This window comes from Anguilla anguilla, chromosome 17 (genome assembly GCF_013347855.1).
Source record: "Anguilla anguilla isolate fAngAng1 chromosome 17, fAngAng1.pri, whole genome shotgun sequence".
Lineage (NCBI taxonomy): Eukaryota > Metazoa > Chordata > Actinopteri > Anguilliformes > Anguillidae > Anguilla > Anguilla anguilla.
In genome coordinates, this window is record NC_049217.1 from 1,103,316 (window position 1) to 1,126,462 (window position 23,147).

At 39.3% G+C, this 23,147-nt stretch overlaps 1 protein-coding gene across 1 annotated transcript; it reads left to right on the forward strand.

Annotated features, from left to right (window-relative positions):
- Window positions 1-585: 585 nt before the first annotated feature.
- On the forward strand, window positions 586-23,074 carry LOC118215999. Its single transcript, XM_035396993.1, has 10 exons — window positions 586-878; window positions 1,480-1,578; window positions 16,585-16,902; window positions 17,515-17,694; window positions 19,813-20,142; window positions 20,455-20,730; window positions 21,150-21,257; window positions 21,517-21,597; window positions 21,948-22,017; window positions 22,973-23,074. The coding sequence occupies exons 1-10, from the start codon at window positions 671-673 to the stop codon at window positions 22,995-22,997; spliced, it is 1,695 nt and encodes a 564-aa protein (XP_035252884.1). The 5' UTR covers window positions 586-670; the 3' UTR covers window positions 22,998-23,074.
- The last annotated feature ends 73 nt before the right edge of the window (window positions 23,075-23,147 follow it).

Sequence of the window (23,147 nt, forward strand, 5' to 3'; positions counted from 1 at the left end):
AAGACACAACGAAGAGATGACAAAATCGACACATCCTGTCCAGAATAATAGACTGTGTGAAAACAAGTACCATCTTTCAGTGGACTTTAAATGTTGAATTCAGTGAAAGTGGCATGGATTTCTGGCATGTTTTAATTAGCCTATTAAAGGTACAAAATAAATTGGACGGAATGAAGGGGTCTAAGGGATTTGTATGTTTGTGGTCGGGAGTGAGTCTAAATAGTCTACTATCTTTATGCTGTATGTCTGTATGTGAATCATTTTTCTGTTTTCCCATAACCCTTTGCTGCCAGCTCTGCATTCCATTCCTCATAGGAGATAACTGAGGTCTCTTGACAGTGCCAATTTCCAAAATATTGTTTATGCAATGGAGGCTTTTTCTCCTTTTTGCACTGGCTGCAATGGATCGCCTCTGCCTTCTTCGTGTACTTCCGGGTGTATACCCCAGCCTGCTCTTTCAGCAGCTTCCTCTTCCTGTAGCACTATAGCACCTATAGTGTTGTATGATAGTGTTGTATCATATTATTATTTAAATAAATAAATAAATCCACATGCATGCGCTCTCTCAGTCTCAGCGGTGCCCCCTGGTGGCCTGTTCAGGAATAAGTCAGTAGTGCTGAACTGTGAGATATCACAGGTGATCGGCTCTGTGACCCTGGCCTGGCTCCGGATGAAGGGGGGCAGGGGGGAGATCATAAAACAGGAGGTCCTGAGTGAGAGGCACCTGAAAAAGATGCTCAGTCTCACCCTGCCCATTCTGAGCAGAGACCAGCTGCACTGGGCCTGTGCGGTGTTCACAGAGAGCATGCTCAGAGCACAGGTCCCCCTGCACCTCACACTGCCAAAACCCATCACTGAACCTGAAGAGCCAAAGCCAGGTACTAAGCTCCAACCACAGGCACAGGATTCATTACAACTGAGGGGAAGACACTAAACCACCTAGGTTCTATAGTCAAATTTAAAGTCTCACCTGCATACAAGCCAGTCTAACAAACAATTTATAAAAAACCATTGTGGGTGACATGTCTCTGTCTCTTCCCAAAACTATGCATATGCCTCCAACCACACCTATGTGAGCTCACTTAAAGGGCTAGTTCACATATTTTAGACCCAGATCCACTGAGTTTCTCACTGCAATAATGTAATAAATCGGGGTACATGTCGGGCTCAAGCCCTCCGAATTTGAGTACACGAAAAAATGCAAACTATCCTTTTAAGGCTTAAATAAACTCAACAAAAGACATAGATGTCTTAAGATCTTATCATACTGAAGTTTCAATATGAGAACAGAATCTGAATTGAATCTGAAAACGGATTACATCAGACACATTGAATCTGAGAGCAGACTACATCAGACACATTGAATCTGAGAACAGACTACATCAGACACATTGAATCTGATAACAATTTATATCAGACAGGTTGAATCTGATAACAGGCTACATCAGACTCAGTAACCATATGTTCTCTCTCACACAGGATGGAGCACTGAGACAGTGGTCAGGGTGGTGATTGTAGTGCTGGCCACCCTGGGGATGCTAAAGGTTCTTATGTGGTACTGCAGGAGACGCCCAGCAAGTAAGCATACTAGCACTGAGACACAATAACCAAGTGCTCAACATTTTTCAGTTTTGAATGAAGACAGGGAACCCTGGTACTGAAACCAACTGTTCAAAGTATCTTATGACAAGACATATTCTCCACCCTCTTTCTTCTTAATTTTACAAAAATCAACAGATGGTGGTTGCATGTCGGCTAAAAAGCATAAATGTTAGAATGTGTTAGAAAGCTGTTAGACATGTTGGAAGATAAAAAGGTAAATAAGCATCATTAATCATCCAATAAAAAAATATCTGAATAAAATCTAATCCAGGAAAATACAGCACTAACGATTACTCACAAAGCCACCAACTGTAAATGACAGTTTCTGAGTATGTCTGAGTGAACAGGTTTCAGCAGTAGAACTTCCAGTGTGCTTTTACTTAAATGTGGATTGTTCAGCCTTGGTCCTGAACGATAATACTTAGTAAGCATTTGGTGAGAAAACACACTGTAGTGCACATCTTCAAGGCTTTATGCCGAATTATGACAAGAGTGGCAGAGGCACGCACATCTGCAGTCCTTAATTAGGGCAGGTCTGGAATGGAACAGCAATCAAAGCTACAATGAGTCGAAGAGCCCACACACTGTATTGCTTTGATTTGAGCGAAAGTTGCCACTACCATGTTTCCCCAAGAACAGCATCTGATAAAGACTGAACAGTTTCCCGTTTCCACTGTTGCAGATGAGCTTGACAACCAAGAGTCAGCACAGCCTGAGGAGTGATCATATCAGCAAAGCCCTAGAGGACCAATGCAATGGAGAGCTTCCCTCATATGTACAGCTCCCATTGATGTGTATAAATACGTCTTTAAGCTGTGCAGAATTTAGCCTTCAAAAAGGAAGAGAACAAATAGAAACGTATTTCAATTTTAATAAAACATAAAGAGCATATTGTAAAATGCGAAATATTTTCATTTTATTATTAGAACCATTATTAGTGCTGGTCAAATATATAACAGACACAACCAACTCCCATTTCACCTATCATTAACAAAAGGGCTTCAGCCTACAGCTGACTGGCTGATCAACAGGAACCATCAGAACTGTCGTCTCTCCTGATTGATGTGTTTTGCTATACCAACGCAGAAAGTATTTATGAGTGATCAAAACATCCTTTTCTGTCTTCCCACTCAAGGATTCTCTGATTATGTTGTTAATTTTCTAAAACTTACTTTTTTACTTCTTCACACGGATCTCACAGATCTTTATTGTTAAGTATTCCATTTTGCTGGATTTAGCTAAATCTGTGGTGACTGGTGGTCAAAAATGTTTGTATTCACGCTCCAAATACCATAGTTCAAATCTAGCTGAAGATACTTCTAGGAGCACGTTGCGTGCATATTTTTCTTAAAAGATTAATCCAGCGGTAATGTACTTTGGAGAAAGATAGAGACACACCGTAATATTGACCCACATATCAAACCTAATTTGAATGATGCTTTTTGGAGTTTTGGTCAAGTTCAAGTTCCTTTGCGTGTGTCATCACATGTGAACACTTGGCAGGACTGTTGCACCCAACAGCATATAGCCTATAAAAGAGCAATTACAGAATCCAAACCCAGTGAAATTATGTTGCCACAAAAACTCCATCATTTAAAGGATTAACACTTTAATTACTGTATATTACTTACATCTCCAGTTCTTGAAAAATGACAGAAAATGTTTGTTTTAAAAGGTTATTTTATAGTGTTTTCGGTTCAAATGCTATTGCATTCTTTAATAATTATTATGCTTGGGATGTGCACAATACCTAGTTGTTTATCGCTAATTTATTCATGATGCTTTTGTGAGTTAATTTTATCTTAGTTATAAATAGCTCAGCATACAAATATCACTGTCAAAATAAAAATGTGTTGATTTGTTGATTTATTTTCTATTTGTTTTTCTTTACATGACAAGGAAAATTAGCACATTGTGCTGAAAATTCCATCATGTCGATTTCTGTCAATTACACTTTATTTTGTGAATTGCACAGCAAATGTCAATATCCAAACATTAATAACACATCATAGCAAATCATCCTGCTGGGGTGAAAACTTGCATTGGCATTGAAATAGCATTACACAATTTATAATAACTAATAGCAAAACAATAATATACAGCCTTCTATGTGAGAGGCAAGGATAGTTTTCAAAATCAAAATGTTTAAACACACACTCACGGGAGACAGTTGTTTCCTTAATCAGCACTGCCGTGCTCTTTTATTTACAGATGCGTTTTTACAGACAATATTTACGCAACCACGACGGTTCCGCAGCCGTCTTGTCATCAGCCCCCCTTTGCTCCAGCTTCCGGTCTTCCTTTTAAAAACCCCAGGCTCACTGTTGAAAGCAATCAGAGGCAATCAGCGCAATTAAACAATTAACAATTATCGGCGCTGATTACCTCCAGCTGACAGTCGTGACGAAGGATCCGAGAGCCGCTCCTCTCACACTCTCTCTCTCTCTGCAGCCGACGCTCAAACCACGCCCACCCCACCACAGTCTTTATTTGGGAACATCTGAACCCAATAGTGAGATGTGATGGGATGCAGCTGCCCAAAATCAATAAGACACTGTTAGTGATTCTGTACCTGAAGAGCATTGCAAAGGGTTAACACTGCACTTTCCCTACCTTCAATACATCTCTTTAATCTTCATTTCATGCCACAATCCAACTGGATGCTAATTAAAACAATATTTAGGTCTATACTAAACAAACAATTTTTCTACCAATGCAATTTATAGATAAACACTTTTCTCCCTGTAATATTAAAATACCAAGCCAGAACAAAGACAGTGCATACTATAGCCTGAAGTAAAAGTGTTATATGCCGCAAGACACTACCAGCAAGTCCAGCAAGTTCGTGCGGAATGTTCCAGAATACAGCTGTGACACATTCAGTGTTCAGCTGAAGGATGAACCAACACTTTTTCAAAGTACTAAGCACCTCGGTTTATTAATAACTAAAGACAACATGCTGCCAGACCAGCTACCCAACCAGCCACCGACAGCACATACAGCGTCTTCTGGGCCAAACCATGTGAGATTTCTCTGTCCCTCAGCCCCAGTGTCACTGCAGGCAGAGCAGATAAAAGTGAGTCCTGATTACCTGGTTGCCTACAGCTGTGACTGCAGGCCAAATGAACCACTTCCCCCAGCCCTTGGCCTACAGTTACCACAGTAATCACACCTCTCCTCCAAAATAGCTTGGATAGAACAGTTGGCACTTCCGGTTTTTTGAGCCATTTCCTGTGGAGTATACCATGTTAAAAGGCTGGACAGCAGTAAGAAGGGCTGTGCAGGGCATCACCCATGGCAATGGTGACTGCCACACACAGAAAAGCAGACAAAAGACTGTATCATGCTGCATGCAAACACAACAAAATACATCACATGGTAAATGGACTGCATTTATATAGCGCTTTTATCCAAAGCGCTTTACAATTGATGCCTCTCATTCGCCAGAGCAGTTAGGGGTTAGGTGTCTTGCTCAAGGACACTTCGACATGCCCAGGGCAGGGTTTGAACCGGCAACCCTCCGACTGCCAGACAATCAGTCTTACCTCCTGAGCTATGTCGCCCCTGTAGCCTGCTACATGTAGCAATCAACATGAAAGTCAAATCATGATGAAAAAAATAAAAGAACTAGACAATCAGGAAAACTTGTATCCGGGGTATTGATCTAAACACCATACATGCGTTGTTTCTTGTCAGTTGGTTGTCCTTTAGCCATGATCTAAGTGTACTGGCAAAGGAGTGATGTGATGGGCATGTTTGTGTGGTGTGATGCAGGGCTGGGAGTGGCCACTGATCACATGGCGAACAGACGTTTGGCTTTCTGCTTTTTGTTGGTAATAAAAAGCCAACCCAACAGGATCGTCCACCAAACAAGGAAAAAAGGCCAATCTGTCAACCAAACATTTCTCATGCAAAGTAATAACAAAACTCAGAAACAACGACTTGTACCCACAGAAGCCCATCACATCACTCCCCCTAAGCTCTCTCCTTTAGGCCTGAGCACCAGGCCTTTTATTAGGCCCAATGATCAGGTAATAGGCCACAGATGTAGTGACTACAATACAGCACAGCTGTGTCCATACCTGTGTGTGGGGCTGGTGCTGCCCCCTGGTGGACAGCAGCAACCCAACTCCCCACCTGGCATCATAAAGGCTAGTGGCAGCATGGCTAGAACTGTGAGTTGCTAAAAGTGCTTTTCCTTCCTGAAACTACAGTGTTCCCCTTTTCCAGAGATCGGGTTGAGCTAATATTAGATTTCTGTAAAAGCATTTAAGGTGGAGGCTCCCAATATATTATTATGTTTGCAACTGAACATTCTAATGCTGATGTAACAATCGCTGCTGGAAATCAAAAGCAATGGAGTTCTAGAACACTGACTCAGAACATTGAAGAAACATTCCAAAAAAACTACCCTTCAAAGGGTTTATCTTTACAAAGGTAGTGTGTGGAGGTGGAGGAGTGGAGGTTAATAAGACACATGTCTGTGCTTATTACAGTGTTCCCACCTCAGACAGTTGTGACATCTAAGGACATAGCAGTGATGGTGGCTATTTAGCTTTCTGTCTAAGCTCTTAAGCGTTTATTTGCACACAGACTCAATGCATTTCAGTCTGGTTTTGCTTCCTTGCACCCAGCTTGTCAGGCAATGTGTCAGATGAGGTACTTCCGCTTATTTTGGCCATTTACTGTAAACTATACCTGTGTAAAACGGCTAGGCACCAGTATGAAGGGCTGAATAGAGCATCAGCCATGGCAATGGTACTGTTGTGGACCCTGTTGTGGATATCAGGATATTGTCACAGACTTTCAGCTGAAGGTGAGTCCCTCTTTCTGCCTCAATCTTATATTAATTAATTTATTAATTGATTCATATATAATGCTCATAAATATGCACCCAAATGTACAAGAATAAAACAGTATCACATTCGATAAATTGTCAATTTATTGTACTATGGAAGAGTAAAGCATGTTACAGTTACATAGCAGAACATGGAAAAAGACATTCTTACTTACAGAAAGTGTCACAGAGACTGCTACTACTACTGTATATGAATAGATTCAGACTCTCTTCTTTTGTTTTTTTTTTTGTTTTCAGTTTAAAATTCAAGAGGAAGTAACTATAATATAGTCTCATACTGCAGGAGCACATTGAGAAACCCTATAGTATAAAAATGCACACATTTAAATAAAAACAGTCTTAATTATATCTTATTTATAAGGACTATCACATAAATACTACTGATACTACTATATTAAATGATCCAGACTCTTCTTTCTTTTTTGTATGTTTGTTTTTAGATTAAAGTTCAAGAGGTAGCAAAAGTTTCAAAGTTTCAGCATATTAACTTTATCAGTGAAATTACTTTATATTCCGGTACCAAGCAGTTACACAGACTTTCAAATAGGAAATTATATTATTAAATTATTAATGATAGCGTCATTGATATTGTTATTAAAGCAGTATACATGCTGTAATATATGCAAATTCAAGACACAGTATCGTAACTTTTCATTAAGACAGATTTACAGCCACTCCAAACACTATCCATAATGATCCATGTCTTTCAGTGGTAAAATTCATAAAACACAAACATTATCAGAATCTAAGAATGTTCATTTCTGATTAAAAGTAGAGCAAACAGTTCTTCCTTCCACTAGGAGGCAACTACATGATGTTGAAAAGAAAAAGAATATCTTTGTTACATGCTGCCACCACATTAGGACAGAATAAAGTAATGATGCAGATCTTGGGACTAAAAGCATGACTATAATCGGTACATGCAATACTTTTCCATTCTAGCGTAAAATATAGCTCAAATATTCATTACAGCCAATACATTTTAAGTCTATTTATAGATCTGTTTAATCCTCCGGACTAACCTTGGTTTAATCATCTGTTGTTTACCTTTAATGCACTAACTGTAATTTGCCTCTATATTTAAATGCAATATTATCATGTCTTGTGCTCGGCTGGATCTCTGTATTTGGTATATTATTCTCTTACTGCAGTGTTGGTACAGTACAAATACTTTCATTCTGGGGAGATACAGAGGGTCTCTCTACAAGCCCCTGCTGAGACCGACGGGACAGAATTCATCTGGGAGTGGACGTCACATGATGGAAATTACACAAACACTCGGATAATAACTATACGGTCCGATGGAACGTAATCATGGAATTTGAAGAAGGAGTCTATTTTAAAACAAAGGAAGTACGACATTTATCTGCGAGCAAATTGGAAAGATGCAGGAGTTTTTACTTTTAGTCAAACTAAACCAGAGGAAGTGAACTTGGCCGTGGCTGAAGTGTTCGCTGTAGAAGGTAAATGCACTATTTCATGTAGTTTGGAAATGATGACATTACAAATAAGAAGACATATATTTTCTAAATAATATAATACAAATGTAAAACAAAGTTGATGTATATCTTTTTTTTTATCTTTCAAAAGGTTGAATCTGAAATTAGATTGAAATATTATGTAAAGTCATTCATATATAATGTGTTAAATGAACTTTTGCAGAGTACATATGGTTCCTATTGAACTCATATGCACTCTGGTAGAGTTAAATTAACACTGGTCATTTTACTGTGTGAATAATAGGTCAATGTACCAGGAACAGCTTAATTGGACAAGTAAAGTGCCTCGTGTTTCTCATGTTGTGACACAGTGATATGATATGTGATATATTATGAGGAAATAGATCAGATTAGTCTATTTTTTGAGCAATACACACTACAAAAACCAAAGTTCCATCTCTCCATAGAATTCCCAACACAGAGCTGGAGGACTGTATATTGCTTTAAATTTGATGACTGGTTTTGAGATGTAGGCCACGCAATGATTTGAGGAAAATGTTGACAGTATTCTCTAAATCAATTGCTCTTTGCTCCTGCAGTGAAACCATTTCACATGGACACAGTAAATGAAGGTTCTGATGTGGTCATGAGCTGTGAAGTATCACACCGTCCAGATTCAGCTACACTGGACTGGGAAAGGGACAGAGAACCTGCTGCTAACACAAAGCTGATCTACAACAACACTGCCCACATCATCATCCACAGTGCTGACCGATACAGTGAGGGATCATATTACTGCACACTCAGATGGAATGGAGTACGTATTGTCAGCATTCCCTGGACACTTCAAGTCTATGAAGGTATGTTACTATGGATTCGGTCTTCACTGGAGCATTTACAAAATCATCCTGAGTTTCAACCTATTTTCATGAGCAAACTTATGACTGTGAAACATACATCATTCATTAAGATAAAGCAAGTAATGTCTCCCTAATTATCTTAAGACTCCAGTATAATAGATGCAGGACTGCATATTAAGTAGGAAATCTTGGGTTTCCATATTTTTTTAAAAACTTGTCAGAAACACTATTCGCAGTTTACCACAGTATAACAAAAATGGCTGCCAAAGGTTTAATACTTTTTTTAAACTACAATTTGTGTATCAGACTACCAAAGTCAAGGTGCTAAAGGTTAATTTTCCTGGACCTGGTTATACTCAGTTCACAAAAAATAATCTGACTGAGATTATTATATTTTTCTGTTGACCTTCAGTTGATTGTACTGTGAACAGACACAAATTAGGTAGGTTGTTATTTTGGTCTGTACAAATGGTACAGATATACACATGTAAACTCCAGGATAGACCTGGACTACCAAAAATTTGGCTGCACTGCCAGATTTGGTTAGTTGGCAACCCAGAGGAATATAATTTAATTTGGTTCAACATCCCTGGAAGGGCTGCTGGTTGGCTCATTCAGCTACAGCACCAATATGTGTACAGACACTCATGCTAACCACAGCTTTATTTCCCAGGTACATATGAAACACAATGCACTCTGTACAGAGGAAGTTTGAACAGCAGTGAGGCAGTGCTAGCGTGCCGTTCTCTGAACTCATTCAGAACAGTTTACTGGAGATGGGAGGCATTGCAAAGGTCTGATCTAACCCTTGTGGCCTCAGCTGAAAAACAAAAGAGTGCTTTGATTTCCATGGAGGTAGATAAAGAGAGATTCTCATCTGAGGGCTTTGATGGGTCTAATTTTCCTCTGAGAATCTCACCAGTGAAGTTTGGAGACAGTGGAATGTACTTTTGTTACTCTGAACACTCCCTGATGGCCACAGTAATGCTGGTAACTGTTCAGGGTAAGTTTGCACTTCAGGTTTGGCTGATGCTTACACAATTTACAGGACTGAATATATAACAGCATATGTTAACATGATGCTTATTAAAATAGCCTTTTAAACAATAATCTGTGTCATGCAATATAACAGACTACAGCCATTTGCTAACAGTAGGCAACAGAAGCATTGATTCCAATTCAAGAAGGTGTGCTCTCTCAGTCTCAGCAGTGCCCCCTGGTGGTCTGTCCAGGAATCAGTCAGTTGTGCTGAACTGTGAGATATCACAGGTGATCAGCTCTGTGACCCTGGCCTGGCTCCGGATGAAGGGGGGCAGGGGCGAGCTCATAAAACAGGAGGTCCTGAGTGAGAGGCACCCAAAAAAGATGCTCAGTCTCACCCTGCCCATTCTGAGCAGAGACCAGCTTCACTGGGCCTGTGCAGTGTTCACAGAGAGCATGCTCAGAGCACAGGTCCCCCTCACACTGCCAACACCCATCACTGAACCTGAAGAGCCAAAGCCAGGTACTAAACTCCAACCACAGGCAACAGGACTCATTACAACTTAGGGGAAGACACTAAACCAGCTAGTCTCTATAGTCAAATGCAAAGTCTCACAAGCATACTAGCAATAAATAAATAAGAAAACTCTTCTATTTTCCTGTAATAAAATATGCACAGTAACAATATTAAAAAGCGTGAGTCTAGCCAAGTCATGTACCAATGCCACTCAAACAGAAAACAGAAGTGCTTAACTCAATATGATGTGCACGCACCTATCATTTTATTTGACAAAATAAGAATTTTTACTTTTAATATGGCTGAATAATGAATGTAACTTTTAATATAACCTAGTAATTAATTAACTTTTAATAGCTAAATAAATAAGAATATTCTCCCCATTCTGAGCTCCCTAGTTAAGTTTCCTTCTTTTGTGCCAACACAGATAATGGCAGGGTGCAGGTGATCGGTTTGGCCTGTACTGCTGCTGTGTGTGTTGGAGTGCTGTTGCTGTTAGGAGGTCTGTTGTTTCGGCATCTGAAAACAGCAGCAGGTAAAAGCTTCTCATTCTGTTCCGAGTTTACCATTCTCTCTGACAGAGCTTTCTAGAGCATTCACACTACAACATTTCTTTGAACTCTGCTCAGATAGTACAGTGTTATTAAATGCATTGTTTTTAAATTATGTTTTTCATTTTTTCTTTTGATATAATTGGAAACAAACCAATGCCATACACAAGATCAACCAAATATGTCCAATCAGTTCCCAGAGAGATCATTTACAATTTGCTTAAATGTTTTTTCCCTCTCAGGTTCCTCCTCATCACCAGCTGAAGGGAAAGGTGCAGCTGATCCAGTCTACAGTTACATCACAGATCTGCAGCAGGGTCAAGGTAGTGTAGGGGAACAAGGCTATTCACACGTAGCTTGAGTTAGTGCAGTAATGTAAGGGAACACACTACATTACAGGCATTTATCATTTGCTCTCATATACACGGTGACTTATACAGCTTTTTGCATTTTAAAAACACAGCACCCATTTATACAGGTGGATATATACTGGAGCTATACAGTACCTTGCTCAAGGGTACAGTAGCAGTGTCCTACCTGGGAATCAAACCTGCTACCTTTCGGTTACAAAGCTAGTTCCTTAACCAATAGATTACAGTACAGAATGTACTTATAGGCCACGTATGGCATGATCATAGTAAAGATTGAATCATACTTCATAAATTTGCCAGAGTGATCAAAAATATAACATGGCTCAGTGCTCCTTATATGGTAAATCATATAAAGTTATTTTAAAAGGTTTCCTTAAATATTTCTGTCTCTTACACTCCTATCTACATTAGCAGTGGATGAGAATGGTGATTCCAGTGCAGCTGGTGCAATCTATAGTAAGCTACAGAAAGTTGCAGAGCTACCGAAAGATCAACTGGCTTAACTGAACTATTGATACGCTGCATGAACCGGTGAACTAATTCACGGGAAAGCTTGCATTATGGGCCAGTTTCTAATCCTAGACTAAATTCAAAACTCCACTTAGCCCAGTAATAAGCTTAATCTGTGTTAGTGAAACCGGCCCTGTGCGTTCCATGTGCCAAATGTGTGTGGGAAATTAATTACACTGAACAACTGGAATTGGGACCATTTTGGTGCATCAGACTGCACCTCTTGTACTTCAAAGGATGCACAACTGAGCAATACCTCATTATGTGTTTTTCTTATCAAAACAAAAGTGCATACCAGGGGTTGCACCTTTTGCCATCTCTTAAAAGGAGGCTGAGTTGCAGGTATGCCTGGACTTCCACATCCCGGACCATGTTAATCAGATCCGTTAATTGACCCAGGTCTGATAAAAATGCAGATTTAATTCTGGCCAAAATCATTTGTAAAATATGATGGATATGAGATTGTACTGACAGCACATAACCGGCCTTTTCCTGTCAGGGTTAGAGGGTGGGTTTGAAGTTGTGGCTGCATCAATTAAACCTCATACTCACTTGCGGTTGTAGTTTAAAAATGGAAGTATTCGAGGCCTCATGCACACACACACCAACATTAAAACCCGTTTCAAAAACCGTTTTGGCTTCTTTAAACAATCAGAGTAAAGGGAGGAAGTGGGACTGTGGGGAAAAGGATTCAGTAAAAATAGGTCACTTGGTCATGAGACGTATAATTTCTAAACCAGAGGTTTGTTTGCAACAATGTCCACAAGAGGGTGGTATGCACCAAAAAGAAGACTCACACTTTTACTGTGAAGCAGAGGTGGAAAAATCTAGATTCAGAAAGCAAAAATCCTCCCCAGTATTTTGTTGCAATCAAGATGATTTGCTAATTAGCACAATCTTTCAACCAGGAGGTAAAACTAATAAGCTGGGGGGAAGAAATATGACAGAGCTTTTTCTTTCTGTCCCCTGGACTTTCAACCTCTGCAGTTCAGACACTGTACAAGCACGAACGGGGTCCTGAGATACTCAGGAGAATAACCACAAGGATTTTCTGTTCATCTGCATATCATAATGCAGGCACTGCGTATCATATTCATACAACCAATAAAAAATGGCTACATTTTGTGTATGGATGGTCCACTTTGTTGAAAAGTTTGAATTTCATTGATTTCATTGTTCTAAGTTCATATGTAAGATTCTGGTGTCATATTTCTGCAGGAACAAGAAGAAAATGATAAAGTGATCTATGCAAGTGTCTGCAAAATGTAATATGGATAACATTTCAATGATTCAAATGGATAAATGAAACAAAAAGCCCACATTTAAAGTTAACATTTGAAGTCTGTGCAGTGCAACTGTGTCACGTTTTCGAGGGGGTTGGACCCAGGCACAGAGTGAAACACACGAAACTCAAGAGGTAAAAGAAAATAAAGACTTTACTACAAAAAAAAGGTAAACACAAACAGGGAACAGAAAAGGCCACTATGGGTAAAAACACAAACTCCAAAATCTCTAAGAACAGAAAACAAGAGGAACTCAAAACACGGGCAGGGCAGAACACAGGCAGGCAGAGTAGACGGGTAGAAGCACACACACAAAACGGAAGCAGGACAAAGCGGGCAGGTACATAAAGTCAGAAACAAACACAAGGAATCAGCACCCAAGTCAAGGGGACAAAGAACTTAAATAGACAGGGGTAACAAGACACAGGTGAACTCAAAGACCAATCAAACCAGAAAAGGGGGGGATAACAATACACCAGTGGGAGCAATGAGACACAATCAGAAACAATAATAAAATAATTGAAAGCAATAATACAAATAACAGGGGAATGAGCAGGACACAAAACAGTAGTGCTGCCATCTGGTGGCCCAACAAGGAAAAACAGAGACAGAAACAGAACCATGACAAACTCAATTAGAGATGAAAAAAGACAATCTTCAGATCTTACCGAGATCTGTTACTATGTGAATATGCCACTGTTGCATTCTGTTTTGCTAAAGGAAGCTTTTACATGCATCTGATAATATTTAGATTTTGACTGTGAACAACACAGCTGTATTCTGGAAAATATATACATTAATAAGTTGTTTCTGTACTGTTTCTGTACTGTTTTTTGCAGTTTTATTTTTTCTTTTTCTTGTGTACTCCGATTTGTTGACTAATTGATGTATGAACAGCAGGAAGTGATATTGTTCAAGAAATAAGCAACATATTTATGTACAGGGTAGTAGTGTCTGGATATGGCGGTGTGCTCTTCAGTGTGCTTTTAACTGTTGTTAAGAAGTATACTTTTTATTTTTAGTAATAAAACAGCTGTGAAAAAGAACTTCATTATTAATTATTATAAGAAATCAAAATAAAACACAGTGACTGTGACACCGGCAGCACATGCAGTGTTTTCTGGGCCGAATGAACCACTCCCCCCAGCCCTCTGCCTGCAGTTACCACAGTAACCACACCTCTTCTCCAAAATAGCTTAGAACAGTTGGCGTTTCCTGTTTTTTGAGCCATTTCCTGTGATGTATACCATGTTAAAAGGCTGGGAACCAGTACAAAGGGCTGTGCAGGGCATCAGCCATGGCAATGGTGACTGCCACACACAGAAATGCAGACAAAAGACTGTAGCATGCTGCATGCAAACATAGCAACATACAGCACATGGTAGCCTGCTACATGTTGCAATCAACATGAAAACCATAATGAAATAAATAAAAGAACTAGACAATCAGGAAAACTTGTATGCGGGGTATTGGTCTAAATACCACACGTGTTGTTTGTTGTCAGTTGGTTGTCCTTTAGCCATGATCTAAGTGTACTGGCAAAGGAGTAATGTGATGGGCAGGTTTGTGTGGTGTAATGCAGGGCTGGGAGTGGCCACTGATCACATGGCGAACAGACGTTTGGCTTTCTGCTGTTTGTTGCCAATAAAAAGCCAACACAGCAGAATTCTCCACCAAATAACGGAAAAATGGCCAATCTGGCAACCAAATGCTTCTCAGGCAAAGTAATAACAAAACTCAGAAACAACGACTTGTACCCACAGCAGCCCATCACACCACTCCCCCTAAGCTCTCTCCTTTAGGCCTGAGCGCCAGGCCTTTTATTAGGCCCAAAGATCAGGTAATAGGCCACAGATGTAGTGACTACAATGCAGCACAGCTGTGTACATACCTGTGTGTAGGGCCGGTGCTGCCCCCTGGTGGACAGCAGCAACCCAACACCCCACCTGGCATCATAATGGCTAGTGGCAGCGTGGCTAGAACTGTGAGTTGCTAAAAGTGCTTTTCCTCCCTGGAACTATACAGTTCCAACTTTTCCACAGATCTGGTTGAACTAATATTAGATTTCGGTAAAAGCCATTAAGGTGGAGGCTCCATGTAATTAGAATGTTTGCAACTGAACATTATAATGCTGACGTAACAATCGCTGCTGGAAATCAAAAGCAATGGAGTTCTAGAACACTGACTCAGAACATTGAAGAAACATTCCAAAAAACCTACCCTTCAAAGGGTTTATCTTTACAATGGTAGTGTGTGGAGGTGGGCCTGGCCATTTAGAATTTTATAAACAAGACACATGCCTGCGCTTATTAAAGTGTTTTAGCAAGTTGTGACTTCTTAGGACATTGCAGTGGTGGTGTCTATTTGGCTTTCCTGTCCAGGGTCTTAAGGATTTATTTACACACAAACTCAAAGCATTTCAGTTTGGTTTTGCTTGCTTACACCCACTTGACAATGTGTCAGATGATGTAATTCCTCTTTGTTCAGCCATTTCCTGTCAACTATACCTTGTAAAAAGGTTAGACACCAATAAGAAGGGCTTCATACGGCATCAGCCATGGCAATGGTACTGTGGTGGACCCTGTTGTGGATATCAGGATACTGTCACATTCTATCAGCCAAGGGTGAGTCCCTCTTTCTGTCTTAATCATATATTCATTAATTTATTTATTTATTCATATATAAAGTTCATGACAACGCAGCCAAATGTATAATAATAGAACAAAATTTAAATGGACAAATCGTCAATTTCTATATCGTCACTATAGAAGGGTAAAATATAATACAGTCACATAGCAGAACATGGAAAAAATGTCTTACTTTTAAATGTCTTACTTATAACAAAAAGTGTCACAGAGGCTGCTACTACTATATAAATTGATCCAGGCTTTTTCTTTGTTTGCTTGTTTTCTGTTTAAAATTCAAGAGGAAGCAAAAGGTTCAAAGTCACAGCATATTACTTTTATCAGTGAAATGGCTTTATATTCGATGCTAAGCAGCTACACAGACTTTTCAAATATAAAATTATATAATAACCATTAACGACAGTGTGATTAATATTGTTATTAAAGCATTATTCACGCTGTAAAATATGCAAATTCAAGACATTTTTTTGCATAGTCACTTTATCATTAAGACAGATTTACAATCACTCCATACACTATCCACAACGGTCCATGTCTTTCAATGGTAAAATTCATAATAAAAAAGCATTATAAGAAGCTAAAAATATTCATTTATGATATGGAGTACTGTAAGCAGTTAAGGTTCGCTTTGCTAGCTCTCCACTAGTAGGCTACTACAGGATGTTGAAAAGAAAGAAAATATCTTTGCAATGTACCACAACCACATTGAGGACAAAAAAGGTAATGATAATGATCTTGGGTCTAAAACCATGACTATAGCCGGTACAAGCAATACTTTTCTATCCTAGGCTAAAATATACCTCAAATATTGATTATAGGTGTGGGGATTATATTTTTATCTCAGGTTATAAATCTGGGATTAACTTTAATGAACTAACTGTACTTTGCCTCCATATTTAAATGCAATATTATCATGTCTTGTGCTCAGTTGGATCTCTGTATTTGGTATGTTCTTCTCTTACTGCAGTGTTGGTGCAGTACAAATACTTCCTTTCTGAGCAGATACGGGGGGTTTCTCTACAAGCCCCTGCTGAGACCAACGGGACAGAATTCATCTGGGAGTGGACGTCACATGATGGAAGCTACACAAACACTCGGATAATAACTATACAGTCCAATGGAACATATTCATGGAATTTGAAGAAGGCGAACATGTCTATTTCAAAAGAAAGAACGTACAACATTATTCTCAAACCAGAGTTACAAAATGCAGGAGTTTTTACTTTTATTCAAACTAAACCAAAGAAAGTAGAAGTGGCCCAGTTTGAAGTGTTCGCTATAAAAGGTAAATTCGGGCTTTGATGCATTTTATAAATGATATTATTAATGAGATTATACAGTATCTCTCTCACACTATGTGTAAGAAATATAACACAAAGTTCAAGTTATATCTTGTATTTGACATTCAAAAAATCTGAAATTAAATTAAATTTATACACATTGTAAAGCTGCCCAGCAAAATGTTAAGTGTTAAATTAACTCGTACACATTTCACACGGTAGCTACTGAACACGTTTACTCTGTCAGAGTTTAATTAACATTGGACATTTTACTGGGTGATTAATAAACCAATGTATGAGGAAAAGGTAGGTTGGATCATATGGGAAAGTAGTGGCTCATAGTCCTCATGTTTGGACACAGTGCCTTATTAAACCTGAGGTGATATAAATCAGCATTGTCGATTTATTTAGAGTACATAGCACAACAAAACCAAGGTGAAAATTTTCACTTTATGGTTATATTTTTTCTTCCACCTCTCCATAGAATTCCCAGCAGAAAACTGGAGGAGTGTATATTGCTTTAAATTTGATGGCTGGTTTTTTAGATGTAGGCCACACAATGATTTGATGAAAAGGTTCACAAGCTTCTCTGAATCAATTGCTCTTTGCTCCTGCAGTGGAACCGTTGAGCTGGTCCAGAGAAAATGAAGGTTGTGATGTGATCAGGAGCTGTGAAGTATCACGCCTTCCAGATTCAGCTACACTGGACTGGGAAAGGGACAAAGAACCTACTGCTAACACAACGCTGTTCTACAACAACACTGCCCACATCATCATCCACAGTGCTGACCAATACAGTGAGGGATCATATTACTGCACACTCAGATGGAACGGAGCACGTATTTTCAGCATTCACAGTAAATTTGAAGTCAATTTGAAGGGTATGTTACTATGGATACGGTATTCACTGGAGCATTTGCAAAAGCATCCTGAGCTTTAACCGTTTTTCATAAGCGAATTTATAACTGTGAATCACTTCTTTCATTACGATTAAAGATAAACCCAAGTAATGTCTCCATATTCGGTTTTGGTCTGTACAAATAGTACAGATATACACAAGTACACTCCATTATATACCAAGGGCCTCATTTATAAAAATGTCCTTAGTATTAAGATCATTTCCGACTTACATTCGATTCATAAAAGATACTGAGCATTAATAACCTTGCTTATGCAGGTTCTAAGAAGCCCATTTGTAACTTACGCACCTGTGATCTATAAATCTCAAATTAACTTAAAATTGACAGCACTTGAACATGCCTTACAATCAGCGATTTCCCCTTATATAATGCTAGCACAAATGAGGGATTAGTCAGGAATAACCATGGACCAAAAGAGAAAAGCCAGTTTTTTGGAAGATCATCATGCGCAAAAACGTCATTCCGGTCTCTGAAAACTCTCTCCTGTCTAAAAGCACAGTTTTCAATGTCTTCCAATAACGCAAGAACAGCCATGGTCACTTTTTTCTAATTTGACACACTATTTATAGAACATCACATCCTGTTTTTAATTTAAAACACTTTGCGTCTGCCAATTAATCCCTCACACCTTTAATTGATCATTCCTATCAGATTGTTCATAAAGCTAATGCAAAGTTCACCACAGGCTTGGACGCATATGCGTCCAAAACTGCAATACCTCTACATAACCATCAGGAAAATCACTTACATCAAGTCTAGACTTTGCGTAGAGATAAGATCATTTCCATGTCAAAGTAAGGTTTTATAAATAACTACTTATACGTGGTTTTCTGCCTAAGTCATACTTAAGATCAAAATTGATCGTAAGTCTGTTCTATAAATGAGGCCTTTGGACGACAAAAAAATTGGGCTGGGCTGCCGGATTTGGTCACTTGGCAACCCAGAGGACAAAATAAAATTTGGTTCAACAGTCCTGGCTGTTTACTTGTGTTTGTAATCATGCACCAGAGCAGCCGTTTGTAGGGTTGCCAAGCAACTGAAGGGCTGCTGGGTGGCTCATTCAGCTACAGCACCACTCTGTGGTTCCTGGATGACCCCCAAGGTCACGGATCAAATCTGGACCGTGCCAGTGCAGAAGGTTCAGTCAGTTAGGGGTCTGTGTTTCACTGCTCTCTAGCGCCCCCCACCGTTGGGGTGAGTGTTTGTGGACTGCATGCCAAAGGCGCATACGAGACATGTTCCTTCGGCTCAACTACATGTGAGCTGGCTGTGGGCTGTGGAGTGAAAACAAGCAGGCTGGAGACACCACGTGTGAGGGATTGAGCGGCTGGGTAGTAATGGGGGATTCAGAATCATGGTGGGAATTGGATATACTCAGCCCCATGTTTGGTGGACAAAAAAAATAAAGGAAAAAACTATCTACGATGAAGTCACAACACTTGTTTAAAAATGACATTAAGTATTTTAACATTTTAATGCTGAAATTCCTTCAAACAGTACATGCAAGTTTCCATCTGAGACAACGATAATGCACAAAAAATGAAACAATAGAGTAAATAAGGGATAAAATGTAAAGTAGAGGCTACCATATTGTAGGCACGGCTCACTCAACCATTAAATACAAATTAGTTACTATTGTAAGAAAAACTAATATATACTCATAGGCCATGTATGTTTCGATCACAGTAAAGATTCATTCTTTGTATAATCAGAAAATGTATGATCTCATACCTTAAAGGGTTAATTAGAAAAGTAATATACCAGCATGTCCTGTATAGAAACAGACCGGCCAGGCTGCCTATAATAGCTTTCATGGTGGGAGGTGGGGTATTTATTGTAGGCTATTTTTAATGAGGCCTGAGTTTTTCTCTTCCACCAACTCTGTGTGAGTTCATTTATTTTTACATGTTTTCTCACATGTTGCTCACTACCTGTAGCAGTAGCATATGTGCTGACTGTACAGACAGTCATTCTAACCACAGCTTTATTCCTCAGGTACACGTGGCACAGAGCACACTCTGTACAGAGGGAGTTTGAACAGCAGTGAGGTGATGCTAATCTGCCGTTCTCCAGCCTCATACAGAACAGCATATTGGCAATGGGAGCCATCGTCTGGGACAAATGCAATCCGTGTGGCCTCAGCTGATAAATATGAGAATGCTTCGATTTCCATGGAGGTCGATAAAGAGAGATTCTCATCTGAGGGCTTTGATGGGTCTAATTTTCCCCTGAGAATCTCACCGGTGAAGTTTGGAGACAGTGGAAGGTACTTCTGTTACTCTGAACACTCCCTGATGGCCACAGTAATGCTGGTAACTGTTCAGGGTAAGTCTGCACTTCAGGTTTAGCGTATGCTTACACAATTTACAGAACTGAATAAATAACAGCATTCTTACACATTATGCTTATTAAAGTAGCCTTTTTTACAATATGCTGTGCCATGCAATGTAACAGATTATAGCCATGGGTTAACAGTAAGCAACAGAAGTGTTGAGCCCAAGTCATAAAGGTAGTGCACCTCACAGAAACTCAATGACGAATAATGGATGTTATCTGAACAAAAAATATTTTTCTGAAAAATAAAGAATATATAAATAAATAAATACATAAATAATCCATGTACATGTGTGCTCTCAGTCTCAGCAGTGCCCCCTGGTGGTCTGTCCAGGAATCAGTCCGTCATGCTGAACTGTGAGATATCACAGGTGAACAGCTCTGTGACCCTGGCCTGGCTCCGGATGAAGGGGGGCAGGGGGGAGCTCGTAAAACAGGAGGTCCTGAGTGAGGGGCACCCGAAAAAGATGCTCAATCTCACCCTGCCCACTCTGAGCAGAGACCAGCTGCACTGGGCCTGTGCGGTGTTCACAGGGAGCATGCTCAGAGCACAGGTCCCCCTCACACTGCCAAAGCCAGGTACTAACCTCCAACCACAGGCACAGGATTCATTACAACTTAGGGGAACACACTAAACCACCTAGTCTCTATAGTCAAATGCAAAGTCTCACAAGCATACTAGCAATAAATAAATAATAAAACTCTATATTTTCTATATTCCTGTATTAAAATATGCACAGTAATAATATTAATAAGCATGAGTCTAGCCAAGTCATGTACCAATGCCACTCAAACAGAAAACAGAAGTGCTTAACTCTGTGCACGCACCTATCACTTTATTAGACAAAATAAGAATTTTTACTTTTAATATGGCTGAATAATGAATGTAACTTTTAATATAACCTAGTAATTAATTAACTTTTAATAGCTAAATAAATAAGAATATTCTCCCTATTCTGAGCTCTCTAGTTAAGTTTCCTTCTTTTGTGCCAACACAGATAATGGATGGATGCTGGTGATTGGTTTGGCCTGTACTGCTGCTGTGTGTGTTGGAGTGCTGTTGCTGTTAGGAGGTCTGTTGTTTCGGCGTCTAAAAACAGCAGCTGGTAAGAGCTTTTCATTCTGTTCCGAGTTTACCATTCTCTCTGACAGAGCTTTCTAGAGCATTCACACTACAACATTTCTTTGCTCAGATAGTACAGTGTCAGTAAATGTATTGTTTTTAAATTATGTTGTTTCATTTTTTCTTTTGATATTTTATATAATTGAAAACAAACCAATGCCATACACAAGATCAACCAAATATAACCAATCACTTCCCAGAGAGATCATTTACAGTTTGCTTAAATGTTTTTTCCCTCTCAGGTTCCTCCTCATCACCAGCTGAAGGGAAAGGTGCAGCTGATCCAGTCTACAGTAACATCACAGATCTGCAGCAGGGTCAAGGTAGTGTAGAGGAACAAGGCTATTCACACGTAGCTTGAGTTAGTGCTGAACTGTGAGATATCACAGGTGAACAGCTCTGTGACCCTGGCCCAGCACCCATTTATACAGGTGGATATATACTGGAGCTATACAGGTTACAAAGCCTGTTTCTTAGCCAATCTATTCCACAACAAACTTATAGGCCATGTATGGCTTGATCATAGTAAAGATTCAGTCATATTTTATAAATTTACCTGAGTGATCAAAAATGTTACGTGGCTCAGTACTCCCTGTATGGTAAATCATATAAAGTTATTTTAAAAGCTTTGTTGTAATATTTTTGTCTCTCACTCTTCTATCCAAATTACCAGTGGATGGGAATGGTGATTCCAGTGCAGCTTCCACAGTCTACAGTAATGTCGCAGCTACAGAAAGATCAAGGTAACGGGCTTAACTGTACTATTTATACACTGCATGAACCAGTGAACTAATTCATGGGAAGGCTTTCATTATGGGCCAGTTTCTAATCCTAGACTAAATTCAATTTTGAATAGACATTCTCCATACAAAACTACACTTAGTCCAGGAACAAGCTTAATCTGTGTCAGCAAATCCAGCCCCGTACATGTTACCACAGTAATAACACCACCTGCTAAATAACTTAGATTGCACTTCCTGTTTTTTGAGCCATTTCCTGTGAAGTATACCATGTTAAAAGGCTGGACAGCAGTAAGAAGGGCTGTGCAGGGCATCAGCCATGGCAATGGTGACTGCCACACACAGAAAAGCAGACAAAAGACTGTAGCATGCTGCATGCAAACACAGCAACATACAGCACATGGTAGCCTGCTACATGTAGCAATCAACATGAAAGTCAAATCATGATGAAATAAATAAAAGAACTAGACAATCAGGAAAAACTTAAGTATGCAGGGTATTGGTCTAAACACCATGTGTTGTTGGATGTCAATTGGTTGTCCTTTACATTACATTACATTTATTTGGCAGATGCTTTCATCCAAAGCGACGTACAATAAGTGCATACCAAAGGTTATTGTGACAACTACAAAACACAGGTCCGATAAGGTACAATACTGATTTTGTACAGTTATTTGTAGCTAAGAACACATTAATTCCAGTTCACACAGTGAACATTACGCTCACCTAACCTGTGCTAAGTCAAACTAGGAGGCACTACCACTAGGCACTAGGCCCACTTTTCTTTGGTTTAAAGTTTGCATCGCTAATGTTCCAAATGCACAGTTCTTAATTCACAAATATTTGTAAACCGAATAATTTTATCTCTCTTGTTTGATGGCCTTGTTCATCAGCCAATATATTTTTCCATGTTCTAAGTTCATGTAAACAATAATTCTGACATGTCATATTTCTGCAGGAACAAGAAGAAAATGATAAAGTGATCTATGCAAGCGTCTGCAAAACGTAATATGGATAACTATTCAATGATTCTAATGGAAAAATGAAACAAAATAATCGACGTATAAATGTGGACATTTCAAGTCTGTTCAGTGCAACTTCATTAGAGAAGGAAGAAGACAATTTTTTTCAGA

Coding starts and splice junctions, on each gene's coding strand:
- LOC118215999 (XM_035396993.1), top strand. CDS start 671: ATGAAGGGGGGCAGGGGGGAGATCATAAAACAGGAGGTCCTGAGTGAG. Junction 879..1,479: donor ACCTGAAGAGCCAAAGCCAG/GTACTAAGCTCC, acceptor TCTCTCACACAG/GATGGAGCACTGAGACAGTG. Junction 22,018..22,972: donor GCAGCTACAGAAAGATCAAG/GTAACGGGCTTA, acceptor ATATTTCTGCAG/GAACAAGAAGAAAATGATAA.